We start from the raw sequence: 23376 nt of genomic DNA, 5'->3' as shown, positions 1-23376 counted from the left end.
ATATAAGTTTGTTTTAGAGGAAATCAGAAAGAGCTACTAGTCTATGTATTTAAGTAATAAATGTGTGTATTTAATTCTGGTGAGATGACTCCACTCTCACCTTGTACAAAAAGTGCAATCCACTATAAAAATAGCACCAACAATTAAAGTTTAACAGCTAGACAAATTGAAGTAGTTTAAAAAAAATCCTATTTTGCCAGGGACGGATTACAGCCCACATGGGCCAGAAATTATTAATAGTTTATGATGAGAGACAGAGGAGAAGTGGCCAAAGCTGTAAGGGTGTGGCCTGTGCCATGTTGTCATGTACATTCCATATACTATTAGTCCAATGTCCACCTAAATGCATAGAAGTATGAAATGGTTTTAATACTAGATGATATATGGATACCTGTGTGGTCAGCTGTCATCATCATGATGTCGGAGGATGGGCCTGTTTTTATGTGGAGGCTTGAAGCTGTAGTCCCATCTACCCCATTGTTAATCTGGCCATGCAAATGCCTTCTTTCCTAAACATCTGCACATAATCCCGGAAGCCTTGACTAAATGTCCACTTTGTTGGTCCATATGAGTTTTTTTATTACCAACTTTTTTATTTCATAGGGTTCACTGATCCCCATTTGAGCTTCATTTCTATTGGCACAGGTATAAGGGTCCTTGATGAGGTCTACACCTCAATACAAATGACATTGCATGCATGAATTTCACAGTACACTTTATTAATTAAAATTGTCAACATAGACAATCATGTGAGACTGTGATGCGAACAGACAGATCAATAGAGGCGTAGTAGAATGAAGATCAATTGTGAGACTAGGTAGAAACATGTCAAACACTGTAAAGAGTGGAGATGTTGTTCAAAACAAACAATCAGCTTCTAGGTAGCATTAATCAAGCACATTCTAGAAAAATATGGGTAGAAGCGGATTGGTTGCTATAGGCAATTTTGACACTTCTTCATTTGATAAATCACTCCCTAAGTGTATATATAGATAACAGGGCAGATGTCCAATGAGTAAAAGGATCAAATAAGCATGCTCCATGAAAGGGGTAAGGAGAGACTCATTGGCAGGGAAAGTGATGAGAGTGTCCACACTTGACCAAACATGTCCCTTTATTATGAAAATAGATGGGTAGCCTATTAGCCCCAAGCAGTTTAATGGGTTATTTTAGACTAATTGTGAGTATTGGGCTATCCTTTTACAGCCCGTTTTCTTACAATCCCATGTTTTATCACAAGTGCTTCTTATCAGGAATTAAATTTTGCTTATCTAAGTCATGCTGATAACCGATAAATACCGGCATGGGGGATCAAGACATCAGCATCGAGGCTAATAGGATAGCCCACGGGGAACAGGTCATCAGCTAATAGGATCTCCCCCATATAATTTTTTTTCCCCATAACTACGAAATGGCAAATGTGTTTTATCAGTTCTTGCAAGAAGAATGGGAGTGCAATTTTTCTATACATAAAACACACATTTTTTGTCATTAATAAAATGAGGCACAATATGTGCACCGTCTGCATCCAGGAATTACCTCTTATGGCAGAACTTTGTATGGGAATCTTGGTATTTTCTACAGACACTATCTAAAAGCATTATGCATGCATTATTTCCAATTATATTGCACTGCAGAATATTTTAAGGGTTTATAAGTATGACATTTTAATAAATCATATAGGGTGAAAGACCCTTATTAATCATTTGTAGACATTCATGGATTATTTAATAAAGTCTTAATTTATTAGATGCAAATAATTTATTTATTCTGTTTTATTTCTACTTTCATCTTTAACAAAAACAAATGTATGCAGGTTACAGTGTTATATTTGTTTTTTGTTTTTGTATTTATTTCAGAATTAGATTTACTGTAAGCCATGTTACTGCATTTTTATCTTAAACTAGAAATCTGATGACACATCTGGGCACAATTAACTAGTAAATATTAACAAATTATGAAAATGAAAAAAACGAAATAATTATAAATTAATGCATTTTTCGATTAAAGTATTTATATGAGGTGTTCATGTGAAAAGTAGACTTTAATCCTATTTCGCAATTAGCGGTAATTATTTTTATTTAATGCTGATTCGAATATTATAAGCAATATACATGGCAACTCTTCTGGAAGGCCTGGGATATTGCCTTTTTTATTATTTTTGATGGGGGGTGGGGGCTGAAGGCAATGGCAAGTCTTCATCTTCTGACCACTTCCCAACTGAAGTGTGTAGTTGAGAGTGAGAATGATGTGATTCTCCTGTAATATTGCCAATCTAGCCTCTCTGTAAAAGACAACAAATTGTGGATTTTAAATGGTGGGCCATGATTATATGTAGTAATGCCCATCTGAAAAAATGCAGCACATAGCAGCTTTAAAAAGCAGGGGCAGATTGATCAGAATGCTGTGCTACAGTTCGGCCATTTGTACACTCCTAGAAGATCTAAGATCTTTAAAACATGTCAGCAAGGATGCCTCTCAAGGATAATACACTGAGTAATGTTATTTACATGACATTCATTTGTGTAAATATCAGGACTGGATTAAGCCTATGGGGGGCTGGGTCCCTTAAGAAAGTAGGTCCCTCCCCATTTTTTCTCTTGCCCGCTAGCTTTGCCCAGTTTGTATGTGCTTCGTAAGGAAGCAACAACAGTAGCACTGTTCTGGCCTGCACTTCGTCTGTGGGGGAAAACTCCAAAGCCTCCTCTGTGACAGCATGAGGACCATCTCTGCTCATCTCCAGCCTCCACCAGCAGCAGCTCTCCAAACATCAGCATGGCAAATTTTGCCATGCTGCTGCTCCTTGTAGAGCCCTGCTGGTGGCGGAGGCAAGAGGTGAGCAGAATACTCATTGATAGAAGCAGGAGCAGCAACAGAAATCTTTGGGTCCAGTACACTAATTTTTTGGGGGTCCACCAATCGCTCACCGTTAGGTACCAGCAAGTCACCAGGAGTATTTTCTTTTATGTATGGTGGATTCTCTGAAAATTGGACTCTCTAAAGAAATGGATCCTCCATGGACAGATGTTAACTTTAGTTAATTCTTTACTATTCATGTACTGTAGCGATCATGTGGTCTGGAAGAGGTCTGTTTACATAGGAATATAACCAATATCATCATACAACAAAGGTAACGGTTTTTGTTTTCAAATTGTTACCTTAATAATGAATAGTGGAGCCTAGCCTTTTGCTTCTAATCTTCCCATTGAGCCTCTCCATCAATTTCATCCCAATGTGTCTCTCCATAGACTCAGATCTCCACTGTGTCTCTTCATAGCCTCAGCTCACCCCGCTCCATGTTGCTTTAGCAGCCTAATCCCCCCATGTCTCTGTTACAGCCTGAGTTCAGTCGCCCCCCCCCCCCACCCCATGCATCTGCAGCATCCTCCACAACTCAGAAGCAGCCTCAGTACTTCTTGATCCGTGTCTCTGTAGCAGCCTCAGTGTCTCCCCACCTCTATAGCAGCCTCACATGTCACTTACCTGGATCCTTTACTTGCTCCTTCTCAGTCCTTATGGCAGCAGCATGCATGGTCTCAAAAATGTTCATTCAGCGAACTGGTATGAGGGGGGATAAAAGTCAGATTGGAGCAGTACCAGCTTTGGGGCCTCCTGAGAGATGGGGGCCCTGGAGTGCTCACCCCTGTGCATTCCCTTAATTTAATTCTGGTCAAATCTTACTCAATGGGATTTTAAAGCACAGTATACTGTATGATTCTGTTGAGATAGAAGGGCAGATTACATGGGTTGAATCGCATGGTCTGTTCCTACAGGTAAACTGCCCAGAACTATTCAGTTACAGACCTACAAACAAACCAAAAGTAGAACCAAGGCGCTGGCAGATGTGCACGCAGAAATGAGTATTAACTGCTGCCTCTTACAACTCTTAGAAATTTTGTTCTTGTCAGCTTCTTGTCAGTTCTTGTCAGCAGGTTGAAAATTCCCATCTCTCATGCTGGGTATGCACCTGAAAGGTATAACTGCAGATCAACAGATATATGCTCCTGGTCACATCATTCCTCTCCACAGGTTACAGCTTCAGCACCTGCCTGCCTACCCCCTGGGTCACAGTTCTGGCACCTGCCCTCCCCCATCCATACCCAAAACTCTCTGATATCGGCATCCTCTGAACTGAGGGGTAGATTTATGAAGCAGTGAATCTACTTCCAGGCATTTTAGTCTCTTCAGTGAACCTCCTATGATTAGTGGGTTGGCCATACGCACATTATGATGAGCAGATTTATCGGCCATTGGCTTTGTTGCAGGGTACAATACGATACAATATGTCTGTGAACAACATCATCCATACATATCATTTTTATATGCCCGTTGATCATTAAACAATCTATTGTGCTTTCAGTTGAACTGATGATGTAGTATTCAGTGCTTACACAAATTTTTGTAGTTATCTTAACAGTCCCATGGTCTTTTTTGTTGTTAAAAGGGGGTGTGGTACAGGGGTCTGACAGTCGGGATCCCGACAGTCATTAGCCCGATGTCGGGATCCGGACTGGCCGGACCCAGACAGCATGGCGAGCGCAACAAAGCCCCTTGTGGGCACGGTGGCTCGCTACGCCACCTATTCTATTCTCCCTATATGGCAAGCCACCTATTCTATTCTCCCTATATGGGGGTTGTGGACCCCCATGAGAGAAAATAGCCGACGGCCGTCGGGAACCCGTCTGTCTGTGTTTTGACAGTCGGGATCCCGACATCTTGTAAATGCCTGTTGGGATCCCGACTGTCGGGACCCCGTCCTGCACCAGTTAAAAGGCAGCTTGAGGTTTTCTGCAGGTGGTTTTCATGCCTTTTGATACTGTATGTGGTTTATAAATCCTGTGATTTATTTTAATAAAAATTACAATATTAATTTCAACAATAGTAACATTGATATGAATAATACAGGGGAAGCATTAATTCATGTTTTAATAATGTGTGAGATATTTAATTTAATATTATGGTGTGAACATATTTAGTGAACCCTACTGTGACACTACCAATATGCATATTGGTTTCATGAGAAAGCTAGCACTCGTAGTTCAAGTACTAACATACAAATAGTCATGGGCTGTCAGTTACCGCTTCCCTGCATATCATAATGAAGTTTAGTGACTAGAATGATGGGGCACTGTCATTATCAGCACCGTTATACTTTGGGAGTCAATCTATTTGGCAAGTTAACACTCTCCCTTTATGCAAGTTAGTTATTTTGTTCAGCATTTGTCCTTCTTTACCTTTGGGCCATGCATTTAAAAGTCACATCTTAATACATATGTCTCACAGTCTTTGAAAATACAGAAGCTGATTGGTTGGTTTGGACAATTACTCAATTTAATCTGTATTGATATACATCTCCACCCAAAGTGCTATATGAAAACATTCTTGCATGTGGCACAACCGGTTGACACCTGTTACAGGAGTTACTACACAAAGTTTAATATTTTCTACAGATATCAGCATTTTGCGTTATCATTTTTACATTGATATAACATCTGAAACTTGGGAGTCACATTTTATTATTTTATCTGTAAAACAACTGCTTTTCCGGGATGCAGTTACAATCCCGGTGGTCGGGATCCCGGCGTTCAGAATCCCGACGCCGGAATACCGACCGCCGAAATACCGACCGCCGAAATACCGACAAATTCTCCCTCCGTGGGTGTCCACGACACCCCTGGAGGGAGAATAAATTAGTGTGCCGAGCGTAGCGAGGTACCGGGCCCGCTGCGTGGCGAGCGCAGCGAGCCCGCAAGGGGGGGCGATCCACGTCCCCCCATTGTCGGCATTTCGGCTGTCGGGATTCCGGCGTCGGGATTCTGAACGCCGGGATCCCGACCACCAGGATTCAATACTGAATCCTGCTTTTCCATAGCAAGACGGAAAGCAAGAGACAATAGTTTGTCCAGTAGGCCAAAGTATACTTAAACGTTTTCATCATTGTAAAAGCACAGAAATGTCTTGTAGGCAAAAGCAGCAGAACTACGCTACCAGCTTCTCTATCATAGAGTAAGCAGTTGTCAGCACCAAGATCTTTCACTGTAATGCTCTAATTAGCTTTATCAAAAATCATAGTCTGTAGATCTTGCTGTTCTCATTGATTACACTATAAAAGTGAATTAGCTCTCTCTAAATATCATACACACAATCTACCAGCTTGTTGGGATATTTGGGAATTTCTGTGGTCCCAAAGTTAAATCACTTCTAAATAAAAGAGATTAAATGTTTTCATTAATATTGCTATTATATAATGTATTCATGTAAAAGAATTGATAGGATGCATATGATATTCCGGAGCTCAATATGCCAGAGGTCAAAAGACCTACCCCGGCATTCCAGTACGGAGAATCCCGACAGGAGCTCCATATGTAACCTAACCCTCTACCCCTACCATATTAACTCTAACCCTCCATTGCAGCAGCCTAACCCTCCCTCCATGCAGCATGACCCCAACCGTTCCCAGTCTAAGACTAACCCCTGTATTCCAATATCCTGATGTTTTTGAAGTTTCATGCAGGTGTCCTGACAACAGTCAAGATGCTGACCTCGGTATACTGAACGCCAGTATACAGACCACCAGTATGCTGACTTCATTCCGATTTAACATACTGAATAATCTGCATTAAATAAATAATATACATTAAATGAGAGAATTGGAGGTTTACCTTGTTAGCATATTGGCCCTTATTCTAGTTGGTGCGGATATGTCCGCGTGCGTTCGTTCCGCCGATGTTTTGTGTCTGCGCATGTGCAGAGGCATATCTGCGCATGTGCGAAAGGGATATACGTCCAAATTCCGCATGAATTGTTTACACTACGAACAGGGGAGGAGAGGGGCGTGAAGGGCTGTTTGGCCTCATTAACATATGCATACGCCCCACGTTTCATGGGCTGGGCGTATGTATGGTAATGCGGCCGTGACGCATTTGTAGGGGGCGGACATATGACATTGCCGGATGTCAGCTGCCCGCCCAGATCCCTGCTTTTGCACGGAGAAATGCCCCAGTGGTCTGAGCTCGCGGGAGCTGCCTGACCGCTCGGTCCTGCATTCGATGGTATGTGACTATCGAATGATGGGGGAGGTTCCCAGAGATGGAGGAGGTGTATACATGAGAAATCCACTCGTGCTCTGTGCGGTCAGCGGCTTACCGCATTCGGATGGAGTGAGCGATCCGTACGGAAGGCGGGGTTTAGGACGCACGGTCCTGGCCGCATATTCGGCTCCGGCCGAAACAGACCAGAATAAGGCCCATTGTACCATATTGTACCACTGCAAGAACTCACCTGCAACAGGTACCCCTTAACTGAATACCTGAAATGCATAATAAATTTTGGGATGTCATGAGCTATTAAATATACAGAATAAGAGGTGATTCAATTAGTGACAAGCTGTTGACCCCCCTGCCCCCCATACGCTGTGAGTAGACATCAGCCTATGAGATAAATGTCACAAAATCCCGGGTAGCTGTATCGGCAACACTTGCAGGTAATTGAATTGGACTCTTAGGTGCCTTTGTTAAGGCCCCCATACATTAGGCCGACTTGTCCTAGGGACAAGTCGGACCCAATTTACCTGCGAGCCACCCGGCAGCTCCCCGGGAGGCTCACATACAATTTGGCACTTGATGTGCCATTTTTTACATGGGATAAATCGCATGCGATTTATCCCATGTAAAAAAAAAACCCTGGGAGCTGCAGGGCGGTGAGGAGTAGTGGGGGCGGGCAGCGGCAGTAGTGGGGGCGGGCAGCGGCGGCCAGCGGTGGTGGGGGCGGGCGGCGGGTGCGGTGAGCGCTGCTGACCTGGCCGGGCAGTGTACTTACACATAGCAGCAGCGGGGACGGGACGCGTAGTGGCCGCTATTAGATTTTTAAAATACTTGTCAAATGACCGGCCGCTCTCTGATTGGCCGGAGAGCTCTCAGCCAATCAGAGAGCGGCCGGTCATTTGACAAGTATTTTACAAATATAATAGCCGCCACTGCGCTGCCCGTCCCTGCTGCTGCTATGTGCAAGTACACTGCCCGGCCAGGTCAGTCAGCAGCACTCGCCGGTGCTCAGGGACCCGCTGCCCGCCCCACTGCTCCCCCGGTGTCTGCATGCATATGCCTGTCAGGTGGCAGGCATATGCATACAGGGAGGTCGGACGTGATCGTATGTACAGACCGTCCAACCTCCCTGATCCGGTCCGATGCGCACGGGACCGCGGATCGGATCAGATGTCACACACATACGATTTTGGGCAGATTTCACCCGATTATCGGCACAAAGTGCCGAAATCGGATGAAATCGTCCCAAAATCGCATAGTGTATGGGGGCCTTAAGATCCCTAGTAAGCCCAAACCCTGTGCCTCATTCCCATAACCTGGTTATTTTCTAGTCTTCGGATACTTGTATTTTTGTCCTTTACATTATCATAAGGGCCAGATGTATCAAGCTTCAAAACGTGAAAAAATGGAGAATGATAAACAGCCAGCCAATCCGTTTCCAACTGCCATGTTACAGGCTGGGTTTGAAAAATGACAGGTTTGAGCTGATTGGCTAGTTGTTTTTCGCTCTCAACTTTATCACTTTTTGAAGCTTGATACATCTGGTACTTAATGTCTATTATCAGTGGCGTAGCTACAGGGGTCGCAGCGGTCGCACCTGCGACCGGGCCCCTGAGCCAGGGGGGCCCAGCCCCCGCCACTGTCCGGCCTGGTTACTCAGAGGTCATACCTCCGCTCCGAGTCCTCATCTCAGCTCTCACTAGGCTGCCGGCAGCACTGCAATAGCTGCCGGTGCGCCTATGTTTCCGGCCACCAGCCCGTCAGCTACGGCTGCCCCTGCCTTCCCCTGCACACAGAGACAGACGCTAGAAGTCATAATTCACCTCTAGCGTCTGACAGGAAGCGCAGCTCTGCACTTCCTGGTAACGCGGCTGCAGAGCTGTGCTCCCTGTCAGAGACGCTGGAAGTGAAAAATGACTCTAGCGTCTGTCTCTCTCTGCGCAGGGTAAGGCAGGGGCAGCAACAGCAGCGTACGGGCGGGTGGCTGGGGTGGGCACATACGTATTAACCCCTTGGCAACGAGCTAGAACCCCTGGCAACGGGAATAAACCCCCCTTGGCAACGAGCATTAACCCCTGATAAAAAAAAAATTAACCACTTGGCAACATCCAATAACCCCTGGCAACACATATTAACCCCTTGGCAACGAGCAAGAACCCATGGCAACGGACATTAACCCCCCTTGGCAATGATGTATTAAAATATAAACAGACCAAGATTTTAATTTTGTTGTATGTAGGGGGCCCCAAGGTGACCTTTCGCACCAGGGCCCATGAACCCTTAGCTACGCCCCTGTCTATTATAGCAGCTGTCTTTATATAATTTATATATTGGAGATTATTTACAGAATAGCAAAATAATAGTAGGTGCTACTATTGGTTACTGTACTTTGGAATGTTGTAGCTTGAAAATAACACCAATTTACATTTCACATGTCAATATTGCAATTGTCAACATAACAGGGAACAGTATATTCAGGGTAATGAGCACAGCGTAATTTGTAAGCGTAGTCTTGCAAATTTTATACTGCTTATCTTAACTTACAGTTTTTGTTTCATTGTACAAGTGGATACATTAGAGCCTACTTTATTGGTTAATTGGTTGCATAGAAAGTTAACATATATGTAGTTATTTGTTTAGATTCTATGTATTATTCATGAGCACAGATGAACACTGATTTCTCCTGAGACTACTTGATAAATCTGTTGAATAATCCTGTCTAAAATACTGAAGTACACAGAAAAGCAAAATACCAGCTCCTTCATTCCAGCAAGACTTAGTTACCAATATGTCCAGGGGTTTGCATTCTTTAATTCACATTGTTCTTAGGTTTAACAGACTCTGGCATTTCTGACAACAAACTGAATTTTTTTTTGTATTTTGTAAAGTGAAATAATATTTTTTAAATATTACAGTATAACCAAAGGCAACTGAAAACATTACTTTTGTGATTGTACATTAAAAAAAATTAGCAACTTCCATACATATGCTATACACTTACATATCAGCTCGCAAAACCAGCAAGATGATTGTACAGTATATCCAATGTTTCAGGAAACTTCACTTTGCTTTCATCAGGGATAGTATAGTGATAACAAACAATCTCCACTGCTATAAGCTTATATAACTACTCAGAATAATTATTCAATGCAAGAAGTGAAAATGCAATTGGTATGTACATTGGACCTTATTCCGATCCATTAGGTCCTCCAAGCATTTGCATGGAGGACCGATGTTGTGCATCTGTGCAGATGCATTTCAGCGCATGTGCAGGCGCAGGGTGCGTGCACCCAAGGCGAACATTTGGTTCGCCGGGTTCACGCACCCTACACAGTGGGCGGGGGGTCGGAGAAGGGTTGGGGGTGCCGGACAGCCCCATTAGCATATGGGAACGCTCAACGTTTCATGGGCGTTCCCATGAGAATGCTGGGTGTTCTCAGTCTAATGAGGCCATGGCGGACATATGGGGGGTGGGCACCCACACTATATAGGTGTCACTTTATAGGTGTCTCTGAACTGTGAGTGCTAGAGAAATCATTCGATGGTTGGTGACCATCGAATGATTTGTCCCCGCCTGTAAATGGAGTACTATGTAAATCATCCATTCGCAGCCGTGTGGCGGGTCGTGCATGCGAGGGGGGGTTGGCTCGCACTCGAGGCAGCGGGCAGCGTCTGATAGACTCACAAGGCTGCGAAATTTGCAACCTTGTGCGTCAATCAGAATAAGGTCCATTGTGTGGAAATGCTGCCTGCTTTTACATATAGTACTACATAAAATTCAACTTTATACACTTTAATTTTTTGCTGGGTTTGAATCACCCACTAATACCCATACAACTCTAAAAGTTTCTGAAAATTAGAAATTTCCCCATTCTGCAGTACAATATCATTTTGCCAAGGTGTAATGTTCAGCATATGCAATAGGCATTATTTAAAGTTTGACATTAAGTTTTTGAATTTCCACTTTTGCATTTTGAATGAACCTAAAATACTAAAGCTTTAAATATAAAAATGATCATGATCATCATCATCATCATCAACTGCAAAACTTTTGCATGCTGTCACTTGATCTGTGTAATTAACCCTTTGAGTGCCAACATCTCTTTGAGAGATGTACAAAATATCCATAGATATTGTATAGATAGATATAGATAGATAATTATGATTTTTGTCAAATGTGCTTCCCATACACATGTGATGTCATCATGTCTAGAAGATGGGACGGTCAACATCACCAACATCACCAACTTTTAGTAGAGCACTACATGCAGTGTCCTAAAGCTCATAGGCACAATACCCAATTTTTGAGATGCTATTGCTCAGAAGGGCTTTGCTGAGAGATATCTTTAAAAAAAAGTCTAGTATGTACACTTAATATCATTAACAATATCGTTAACAATGTGCGCTCATCGTTATTGACCCCAACCCCTGTCGGCAGAACATGCAGGTCAATTTTGGCTGTATAGCCAGCAACTTGCATGTTCAGGGGGACCCGGTGATGTCACTGAGCCACATTGTTCAGTGCGTATGCTCAATTTGGTCCCCCGCCATAGTGTGTACGGGGCGTAAGAAGGGAGGAGGCACTGTAAAGATGGAGTGGGTTGCTATGCAATACTGTTAATGCTGCAAGGTGATGTTCCAGGCAAGCTACACACAGGTGCTGTGGGTTAGCGACTGTGCGCACACAGGATCCTGCACTCTATGGGGTGGCACCTTTCTCGCTCCCCTAGTTACTATAGGTCCTGATTTTGCTAATAAAGCATATAGTAATTTCCTCCATCACTCCCTACTATTGCCATCATGGTGCTATCATCCAATACTCAACTTCATCCATTTGAGTAGTTGACAGCCCTGTTCCTGGCAGAAACAGCATTTTGCAATAGATTGGTATTTTGAGGACTTGATAAGTAGACATCCTAATTTTGTTTTTCAATTATGCAAATTCTTATTAAAAAAAATATAAGTTGTTACATCAGAATTTCCTGCAAGTCATCAGGTTGTGTTGATCCCAATAAAGGGCAGATGTCCGAAACGGCGTAGACCGTGTCACAAGTAAAGTTACTTTTTTTGCACAAAGACCCGGAGTGATGCCTGTTATTCAGCTACATACACATATGTGTACACATACACATGACTCTCCACGTAGGAAGTCACCCGGGCACATTGGAAATTGATTGCAAGAAGTGCCGGACCTATTTCTGCAACATATATCTTCTTTAATTGCATTTGTAAGTAAAACAATAAAATGTATATTAAAACATTTTTTCAGCTGGATAGGTACATTTATTTTCTTTAATAGTCTTCAAAATATATATTTTCATAACTTCTTGATTATATTCCCTTAAATTAGTTTTGCATTCTCTGGAGAGTTCACGATCATATTAAAAAAGGCATAAGACATATTTCCCACTCCACTCATTGAAATTGCCTGTTTAATAAAGCCAGATTCTGTAAGCCTATTATTAAACACCTGAGATCATTCTTTATGCCCCTCAATCCAGGCAACATAAGTATACAGTACATTTGTTTTGTATGAATATACAAATGTATTGCACATTATATACAGATTCTTCATAATTACTATCAGGTTAATACAGTAGATGGACTACCTTATGTTCTTCTTGGGAGCCAATGGCCGGAGCCCTGGTTAGTGATGGAGTCAGAGGTGGTAGCTAAGATTCGTAGTAAGAGCAGCACAGACAGGTACAGGTTCTCCAGTAGAGCATGCTTAGCAATGTACTTTAGTGTACAGAGTTATAATATAAGAGTAGTCCAAGAGTTCAGGGTCAGGTGCACTAAAGTGCTGTTGGAATACAGTCGTATGGTTGACCCTAACAAAAATCGATAGTCATTAGGTCGACCATTATTGGATAACAGCGCATAGGGTTGACACAGCAAAAAGGTCGCCATGTACAGTATTAGGTTGACATTGACAAAATGTCAACACATGCAAAAGGTCGACAAGTCGACCCATAGCCTTGCTGCTTTGCAGAGCATCAGGACACTGCTGATTAAAGTCTCTCCCACCCTCTCTCCGCATGGGACAGCAGGACACTGTCCAAATAGTGGGCCTGTCCCTCTAGATTCGGGACAGCTGGGTGGTATGGAAAAAACAATGTTTAATGATGAGTCAGTCACAAAAACTTTTTCTCTATAAAATGAATAAAGAGTACACCTCATATAGAAGAGTAAATACTGTAGTCAAATAAATGGCACAGATGAAAGACATAAAATAAGTAAACACGGTCCATTTTTAACCCTTTGAGTGCCAACATATCTGTGAGAGATGAGCAAAATGTCCATTAAAATTGCCAGCGTCGCTCACATTTGTTATATAAATTCAAATAAAAAATATTGTGTAAAAAAAAAAGATGATATTTCCTCTATAAGGTGAACATTACAGGTCATTATGATGAATGGAAATGTTTGCTTGGCAATTTTCACACCTATTTTTCTACAAATTTCCTTGGCAATCAAAGGGTTAAATGACCGAATCGATAGTAGAAATGCTACATTATATTATATCGTTATTTGGTCGAATAAGCACGGACGGTAATATAAATAAATAGCTTTTCCTCTACTGCAATCATACAGTGATAAACAGGGAGGGATCCCTTAATCTTCTATTGATACAAAGTAACAAGGATGTTTGCGGATGGCTCCTGGCAGGTGTAGTGGCAAATAATACTTAAGCAGATGGACACAGTAAAATAAGTGATATGATCGTCCTGCCAGAACGATAGCACTACCTGGGGCAGAACATTTTCTATAAAGATGTCACCAGTTCAAGCATCAGTTTTTACATTTCTTGGTGCTGTGTATGGAAAACACAAAAGCCCTGTGCGTTTTCCCAGGCTTTCTGTTACAATAGCGAGTAAGCACGGTGAAGGCTGGAAGAGCTCTATTTCATGTTTGTCACTTCTCTAGCAAATCTGTGATTTGTTTCGGTGAACAAAGGTAGAGAAGAAACTTGACAGATATCCACTGGGGATGCAATTGAGACCATTAAGCTGTATTTCTTTGTTAAGAAAGGTTGATTGAGGATGGAGATGACAAGGAATTGTGAGAAAGTGTGTGTGTATACTTCCTTCTCACGCACAAGGCCACAGTCTTTTATATACACAATGGTGTTTGAATTGATGGCATATATAGTCACTTTAAAAATTGCAGTACCAGGGCTCAAACAATAGATTCATAACTCATGCACCGCACTTATAGAGAAATACATAAACATAACAGAAATGCGGTCACAGACCTTATCTTCTTTGGTTACTCTTTAGAGACTATACTAAATGTAGGTATGCTATTTACTGAATAACATTGTTTTGCTGTCTAATATCTAATAATATAGGAACAGAGTAGACGGTGCACCATATACCATTTACATTTTATATATAATATATGAGGTTTTTGGTATAGTATTGTTCAGTAGTATGAGACTGCCCACCACTCTTTAAGGTGACCTTGTCGGACAGGTCCCTAACAATATAGAGGTTCACCTAATATGTAAGGGACCTGTCCGACGAGGTCACCTTGATGAGTGGTGGGCAGTCTCATACTGTTGGCCAATACTATACCTCATATATTATATATAAAAATGTAAATGTTGTATGGTGCACCTTCTACTCTGTTCCTATGTTGTAATACTAAGTCTCAGTTAGGTAGCACATCTCATTATTAGTATCTAGGGTCCAGCCCCCCTTCCTAATATCTAATAATATATAATATGTTTCCTGCTGTTTGAAGCCTACTTGTATTATCATAATTACCTTTAAAATAACATCATTATTTATAAAATAACGTTCTCTCAACTTGGTAACATACTACCATTTCAATCTCCTGTCTGGGAGATCCCAGAAGCGGGGAATCTAGTGGCTAGTACAGGGTTGTGATGGCACCATCATGGCACCACCTAGTGTCATCAGGATGAGTCGTCACTGTATGGGCTGCAGGCTATGATGACCTAAACTTTCTTCAAATTGCATCAATCATTGTACTTTTGCACTTCATTAAAAAATAAGGCAGGTTCCAGGATGATTCCTTGAGCTCCCAGAAAAGAAGAAGCATTACCCTGAAATTCAGAAATGACAGTAGATGTGTATGTAAATATTATCATTAAAATAAAGTAAATTCTGAGCTTGGGCTTCTTCATGTTCAAAACAAATGCCCTACCTGCAATCACACACAGATTTGGATTTTGTGCCAGTTACTGAGCACATTAATCTGTAGTTCATTTACTGTATATCACCATCGAGTTGAATAACCAGATTGCCATGAGTTATCAATATTTCCTACTTTTTGGCCAGCTGATCAACACAGCCATGCTGACAGTGGTTATTGATTAAACAGTAACCTTCATTCCTCATCTCTGGATACCAACAGGGCAGCCAAAAGAGGTCAGGTGGTGTCCCGTTGTGATTACCAGGAGGTGGAAGCCCTCTGAGGAATCATTGTGCCACCAAAGGGGATGTGGCCTCACCATCATGAGTGCTTGGTTACCAAGGTCCACACCCATGTACTCTGGTTATGCTGTATATCATAGTATTATACACGTCTAATGATTATGTTTACACATTTATAAAAGTTTAAAAACAATATGCTATAGAGACTATAGTAGACAAGTGTATGACAACATTGGAAGAAACAGGATTACTTTGTACTTGTTAATTTAGAACAAAAACTAATACATGTACATATACAGTATATTTAAACAAAAATATTGCGTGTAACTGAAGAATCAGAAAAAACGGTACTTATGTAATATCTGGGCTATCGTTTTTCTTATGAGACCGCGTCCCCTCGCCACGCTTCGGGCACGGTGGCTCGCTGCGCTCGCCACACTATATAAAATCAACTCCATGCGTAGTTGGATAGTAGGGGTATGAAAAAATGGGGTGCATTTAACATGGGAGCCCAGATAATACATAAGTACCGAAAAAACTAATAAGGAAAGAAGAGAAAGCAGAAAGAAAAGAAAAATAAAACATAATTTGACAAACAATGAGAGCAAAGATGGAAGCAAAAAGAGGCAAGGGATAGCGAGATCCTATTGAGGGTATATTCAACTTTATATGAACTGCCAACCAGCAGATACATTTTTAAATCATCAGGGGATTTATAGAACAACCAAGAAAACCAAGAAGAGGAGAAGTAGGAAAGTGTATCTAAAGAGGAGTGTAGGATATATCCCATTGGCATAAAGTGGTCTATCTTGAGAAAACACTCTTTCTTAGTGGGTGGTTTATTAGAATTTCATAAAACTGGCATAAGCGCATGGGATGCATTACTGAGATGTCTGAGAACAGATTTATTATACTCTCCCAGATGTGTGGGAGTGGTTGAGTAACCAAAACACAGGCTCTGAAGAAAAAGGGATACTCAGAATGGAGAACTTCAAGCCAAAACAGGAGTAAATGGGGGCAATCCCACCAGATATGGTTCATGGTTCTGTTATCTGAGTTATTCCGCCAACATCAATAGGGTACTGAAGGAATCATAAAAATGGAGGAGGGAATTTTATACCAATGCACCAAATTTATAGTGCAAATAGAGCTCAAAGAGGTTTTAGGAAAATATTCTGCCATTCTAAATCTGTTAGAGATATTCTTATTTCCTTTACCCATGTTTTAGCCCAAGTTGGTAAAGGCGTATTTGGAACTGAAAAAAATTACCAGTATAGGGCAGATACTGAGTGTGTTGGTGGTATAAGAGAAATCCATAGGGGCAAATTTACTAAGATGGGAGTTCTATTGAAGATGGGATGTTGGCCAAAGCAACCATCAGATTCTATCTCTTATCTTCTAGAAGGTGCTAAATAAATAAGAAGTAGGATCTTATTGGTTGCTATGGTCAACATTCCATCTTCAGTAGAACTCCAATCACAGTTAAGATCATCCTGTGTAAAAGAAGCGGCGGATTAGTAAATATTTTTTTAAATCCGAGACTGGGGTGCAGTATATCCCCCTTTTTCATGTTCTTCTGTGAATTGTTTGATGAGTGATGTGGAAATTAGTTGTCCAACCCTAAATAGACCTTCGGCAGCCCAAGCAGAGAAGTGGGAAGGATGGATGCCTGGTTGGAATGTGTGATTACCTAAAAAAAAGAAGTAAGAAGGCCAAAGGTGGAGTAAACAGTCGATTGGTGATGCAGTGATTTCCAGATTGAAAGTGTTGGAGAAATTGTTGGATGAGGTGGAAAAAGGGTAGGAAGGGAAGGAAGCCATGGCGTTACCATGAAGCAGTCTTTGAGCGCAATCCAAAGTTTAGTATTTCTGTTTATAGTCCATTCAAGGATTCTGTTAAGGTGGATGGCTTGATAATAGGACTTCTTATCAGGAAGTTGAAGGCCTCCCATACTTTTTGGGCGTGAGGGAAGTTCTTTTTCATACCATTCATTCCACCTATATTAGTAAAATGTGCAATTTAAGAAGTGTTACCTTTTAATTCTCAAAGTTCTTTATACATTGGTTTCTATGGTCCTGGACATTTAAAACTACAATGAGTTACTCAAATTAAAATACTGTTTGGTTGTTTTCTAGTTCTGATTCTACACAGTTTCTGCTGGATAATAAACACAGTGTAATTTGTACTTTTATATCCTTTTGCATAGAAATTAAAGGATAACTTCAACTTTTAGTGAACTTAAAAAAGCTAAATACATTTAGGGCTCTATTTGAGATGTATATTTTCACGATAAAAATGTGGAAACGCGTGTTTCCACATTTTTTTACGTAACCCTGCTATTCAACAAAGGGATAACATATAAGATAGTGCATTATCTTCTCCATTAATACCCATCTTGAGGAATATTGTGCAGTAGTGAGTAATCCATTGCGCTCTATTGTTCTCTATCATTTCCCTAAAAACTGCCAGGGACAGATGGTGGTGATCTTGTGTATCCCTGCGCACCCCCTTGCTGCCTAGGTCTATCTTCCTGGTGTCTTCCCAAAAAACACAGAAAAAAGATAAATATAGGAGGATGGGTGGAGGTGACCTTTGGCGCACTGGGTGTGGAAGTTTCTCTAATCAACAATGGAATAGGTTGATTTAAATCCAAAATTTATTTCATGAACATGGTACAATGAAAGAGACACGAAAGTGACAAATGCAATACAATATCATAAATCCTTCCTCACCCAGCTAGAGGGGTGGAGCCAGGATGGTGTAAACAGAGTGTTCCAAATTGGGTACACCCTGTCGGCTCCACAGACTCTGGACTGGGTAGTACTTGGCACACGTGGTGTTAAAAGCACAAAAAACATCAAATGGGTAAAATGAATGGAATTTTATAAACCCTTCTCACCCAGCTGAAGAAATGGAGCCAGGATGGTATGAAAACAGGGTGTCCAGGAACCCTTTTCCTGGACACCCTGTTTTCATACCATCCTGGCTCCAATTATGATATTGTATTGCATTTGTCACTTTCGTGTCTCTTTCATTGTACCATGTTCATGAAATAAATTTTGGATTTAAATCAACCTATTTTATTGTTGATTAGAGAAACTTCCACACCCAGTGCGCCAAAGGTCACCTCCACCCATCCTCCTATATTAAGCGTCAAGAGTATGACCAGTTCCAGCCTCCCAAAAGTGTCTGGAGCTGGAAATAGACTTGCTAGAGACTATTGGTATTGTTAAGTTAGTACATGGCGAGTATGCGCAATATCAGAAAAAAAAGTATTATTTTCATACTTCCGTTATCAAAACTTTCTGGAATGTCTTAGGAATAGTTTTTTAGCGCAACCGCTTTTCCTTTGAAGTTTTATACTGAATATCTGGGTATATCTGTAATAGCTGGGTAAAAAAGTGAAATAAAATTAACGTGTAGATATTGCTCAAGAATATTTGTGACAATATTGAGATTTTTGCTGAATATTAGCCCAAAACCTCTAATTTGAAATGAAAAGTCTGTTGCTATATATTATAAATAGTTATTTATTATTTATTAGCATTTCTTATATAGCGCACACAGATTCCGCAGCGCTTTACAGAGAATATTTGACCATTCACATCAGTCCCTGCCCCAGTGGAGCTTACAATCTATATTCCCTACCACATGTACATGCACACACAGGCATTCTAGGGTTAATTTTCTGGAAGCCAATTAACCTACCAGTATATTTTTGGATTGTGGGAGGAATTCGGAGCACCCGGAGGAAACCCACGCAAGTACGGGGAGAATATACAAACTCCGCACAGTTAGGGCCATGGTGGGTATCGAACCCATGACATCAGTGGTGTGAGGCAGTAATGCTAACCATTACACCATCCGTACTGCCCGTACTGGGGCAGAGAGAGTTAAATTTGGGTGGGGTGTTGAAACTGAAATCTAAATTGCAGTTAAAAATAATGCAGCCAGTACTTACCCTGCACAGAAACAAAATAACTCCCCCCAAATCTAACTCTATACATATTACATCTGCCCCACCTGCAGTGCACATGGTTTTGCCCATTTTGAGAACAAATTTGTGCTGTGATCAGATCCGAATAAGGGCCAATATGTAGCAGGGTGTATCATACATTACATAAAGACCATCTTCATGTGGTAAAATCAGCAAAATAATCTAAAAATGTTTTTTTTTTTTTTTTATGATTTGCATCTATAATGCTCATTTTGTTTCTATTACAGAATTGTTATAGTGAAGGTAGGTGGCAAATGAAGGGTTTTATATAGGCAAACATTCTGTCCCTTTCCTTCTGTTCTTATTAGACCAAGACCTGCTTCACAAATTAATAGTTCAGCCCTGTTATGTCTCTGTCCTTTGCAGTAATACTGCCTGACACTCTTATTTATTTGATTTACAAATCACCAGTATTAAGAAATACATTGTTTTAATAAGATAAGACACTGGAATACATCATTATGCATTTTGTAACTAATTTGTTTGCCTTCTCCCATGAGAAACTATGCAATTTATTTAGCACTTCATTAGGACCAGCAGCAATATCTATACTTGGTACACACACTGATCCATTTTGTTTGGTAACAGATTGTGGATGAAAGGAAACCATTCATTTATTGCTTGCTCGGTATAATTACTACTGCACTAATTACCGCAAATCACTGGCATGCCAGTTCAATGAATGTCACAGTAAAGTACAACACAACCTGAAGAATCACCCTCTTTATGTTAGCGCATCATCTTGTATGTACGGATATATCCGACTGACTAATAGGAATTTCAAAAATATTACTAAGCACTTTTGTTATTTTATATTGCAGTTTGACAACGATAACATGTACATGAGTATGTCAGAGCCAAACCAGGACTACGTGCCAGCAAGCCAGGTGGGTTAATTAATCTTCTATGCCTTGTTTCAAATTGTAATTAAACAAATTCAAAGAGCTGTATTGCAAATGAGTGGCAGTATCCATAACTGCCGCAATCAGGAATTATCATAATTTATCAACAAAGCATTTAAGCCTTTTTGCCACTTAATGAGACGGGGCTGCTAAATAAAATAAAAAAAACCCGGTAGAAACACAAAGCTGGTGTTTGCGCAAAAATATTACCTTGTTTCCTCTCCAGCATGTAGGCAGCTGTTTTGCCAGCATGATCCTTCTTAAACAGTTGTTTGTACCTTTAGGAATAAATGCTTTACAGGTGCCGCTTATTTGGATTTGTAACTGCAGACGAGTTAATCATTTTAAGCTGCTCATGTCACAGAATGTTTTAATTAGAAATGAGAAAACAAGCTGAGATCCTGCACATATTTTATGGGTAAAGTTTTTATCTGCAATTTATTGGCATGAAAACAGAACAGCGGGATGTACGCTACAAATTACACATTAACAAAATAAGAGTAGTTTAAGGGGATCTGTTCTGTTAGGCATTTTTAATGGGCTTGCTCAGCTTGCTAGGCATACCATTTCAATATTATTAGCATAATTATTATTAATTAATGGATTAGCTTAGTGGAAGTGGGAGTTCAAGGGACAGAGTATGTCGAACCAGATTACAGGTATCATTTGGGAGCGCTGATAGCATCTGTGGGGTAAATTTAGTAAGTTGGGAGTTCTATTGAAGATGGGATGTTTCCCATAGCAACCAATCAGGCTGTACTTCTTATTTATTTAGCAACTTCTAGAAGATAATAGATAAAATCTTATTGGTTGCCATGGGTAACATCACATTTTTCAATAGAACTCCCATCTTGGTAGATTTAACCTTATATGTTTATAATCATTGGCCATTTATGGGAAGGAATACTCTGCAAGTCAGCGATAATGTTTAGTAGATGTGTTCTACTGAAATATTCTTTTGATTATGACTTTTTCTGCTGTATTCCAAATGTATATGGGCTAGTGGCATTGATTACCAGTTGTGTATTTATAAACATCATCATACTCCTGGTATTGCCCTAAACATACAAACATACAGTATTTCCAAACTGTACAAGATCTTGCTTCCTACTTCAGGGACAAGATTGATCTGAGATTAAATTTTCATCTCCGACTCAGTCATTGATCTGCCCAATTCCTTACCTGAACCCTCTGGCACATTCTGTTCTTTTGATCCCACAAAGATGAAGTATCCAAACTTTTCACTTCCTCCTCCTATACTTCCTCTCCTCTTGAACCTATGCCCTTACAAATCAGTAAATCTCTGTCTCCTGTGTGATCATAGCAACCTTAAATAAAATCTGTAATTTCTCTCTCTCCTGATATCTTTCCTTCACTGTTTAAACATGCAGTGATTACTCCAATTCTGGAAAAAAAAAAAGAATTCTGGCCCAAAATGTCTCTCTAACTACATTCCCAACTCTCAGTTCCCATGCCTGTCCAAGCTACTTGAGAGACTTGCCTACACTCGCCTCACACACATTCTTAACTCACACAATTTTCCCAACAGGCTTTGTTCCCAACAATCCACAGAAACAGCACTTACTAAAGTAGTGAATGATCTGGTCACTGATAAGTCTGTGGTTTATAACTTCTAATTCTTCTTGATCTCACTGCTTATTTTGACACTGTAGATCAGTCCCTACAAACACTACAATCACTAGGTTTTCAGGACACTGTCCTTTCTTGGTTCTCTTCCTACCTCTATCTAACTGCTCTTTCAGTGTTCGTTTCCCCGATTCCACTTCCTCTTTTCTACCTCTATCAGTTGGAGTACCACAAGGCTCGGTTTTAAGTCCTCTGCTTTTTCTCAATCTATACTACATCTCTTGGCAAACTAATCTTTTGGATTTCAGTATCATCTGCACACAGATGATATTCAAATCTACCTATCCTTCCCAGACCTATCACCATCTGTATTGGGCCGTGTCACTAAATGGCTTTCTGCTGTTTCATCATGAATGTCATCTCACCACCTCATACTGAATATTTAAAAAACAGAATTAATTATATTTCCACCAACCAATAGTAGTTACCAACCTGATATATATTTGTCACTGTTGAGAACATGACAATCAACCCTACACCACAAACTCGCTGTCTAGGTGTGATCCTTGACTCTGAACTTTCCTTTGTTCCCCACATTCAATCTTTCTCGAAATCATGTTACATGCATCTAAAAAAGATTCAAAATATGCCCTTACCTTACACAAGACACCGCTAAAACTGTAATCCGTGCTCTCATCATCTCACGAATTGATTATTGTAGTAGTCTTCTTATTGGCCTTACCCAGTACAGACTCTCACCATTACTAACCATCATGAATTCAGCTGCTAGGCTAAACTTCCTAGCCACACGTTCATCATTTGCAAAGATACTCTGTCAGTCGCTCCATTGGCTTCCTGTATTCTATCGTACTCAATACAATTTTTTTGTACTTACACAAGTCCATAAACCAAACTACACCAACATACATCTCTTCGCTTATCTCAAAATATCTTCCAACTCGACCTCTTCGTTCCTCACAAGATTTATGAAGAAAACAAAGTTAAAGCCGCTAGAGCCAGTGGCATCACAGGTGTGGTGACACCATGGTGCCATCTGCTGCTCAGTGGCAGGAGTGGGGTGCTGCACTATAACATTATGTGCGGCAAGCAGCTCCTGTCACTGTGTAGAAGATGGCACTGAAGCCATAGCACTTCTTGGGGGCAGCCCACACCTCCCAGACCCCAGGAGTGAGGCCATACCCCCTCTGTGTTCTCATGCCACTGGCTGCAGCCATTGGTTGAAGTAAAGTACCAGCCGGGCTTCTAGAATGATATGTGACATTCTCACATGTCTGCATTTCATCACTCTCTATTTAATAAATGTCAACATTGGCTTTATGATAATGTTGATATCAGTGGCGGAACTTGTGAATGGAAAATATAATTTTGGCCCCCCCTCCTCCCCTCCATCCCAAATTCACAATATGCCACTCAGCAGTGCCACT

At 40.9% G+C, this 23376-nt stretch overlaps 1 protein-coding gene across 4 annotated transcripts in view; it reads left to right on the top strand.

The window, feature by feature from the left end:
* The window catches only part of TOX (thymocyte selection associated high mobility group box), a 228123-nt gene that overhangs the window by 93245 nt on the left and 111502 nt on the right, over positions 1 to 23376 (top strand). For 3 of the 4 annotated variants that reach the window (XM_083187142.1, XM_083187143.1, XM_083187145.1), the window contains exon 2: positions 20264 to 20329. The exons of the other annotated variant lie outside the window; for it this stretch is intronic. In XM_083187142.1, coding sequence (XP_083043268.1) covers positions 20264 to 20329 — 66 coding nt within the window. The remainder of the gene's footprint in view (positions 1 to 20263; positions 20330 to 23376) is intronic. 4 annotated transcript variants of the gene reach the window in all.

The sequence above is a fragment of the Crinia signifera genome, chromosome 5, assembly GCF_055691185.1.
Source record: "Crinia signifera chromosome 5, ASM5569118v1, whole genome shotgun sequence".
NCBI classification, from domain to species: domain Eukaryota; kingdom Metazoa; phylum Chordata; class Amphibia; order Anura; family Myobatrachidae; genus Crinia; species Crinia signifera.
The sequence above is the reverse complement of the archived record's forward strand: the minus strand, read 5'-3'. Positions and strand labels throughout refer to the sequence as shown.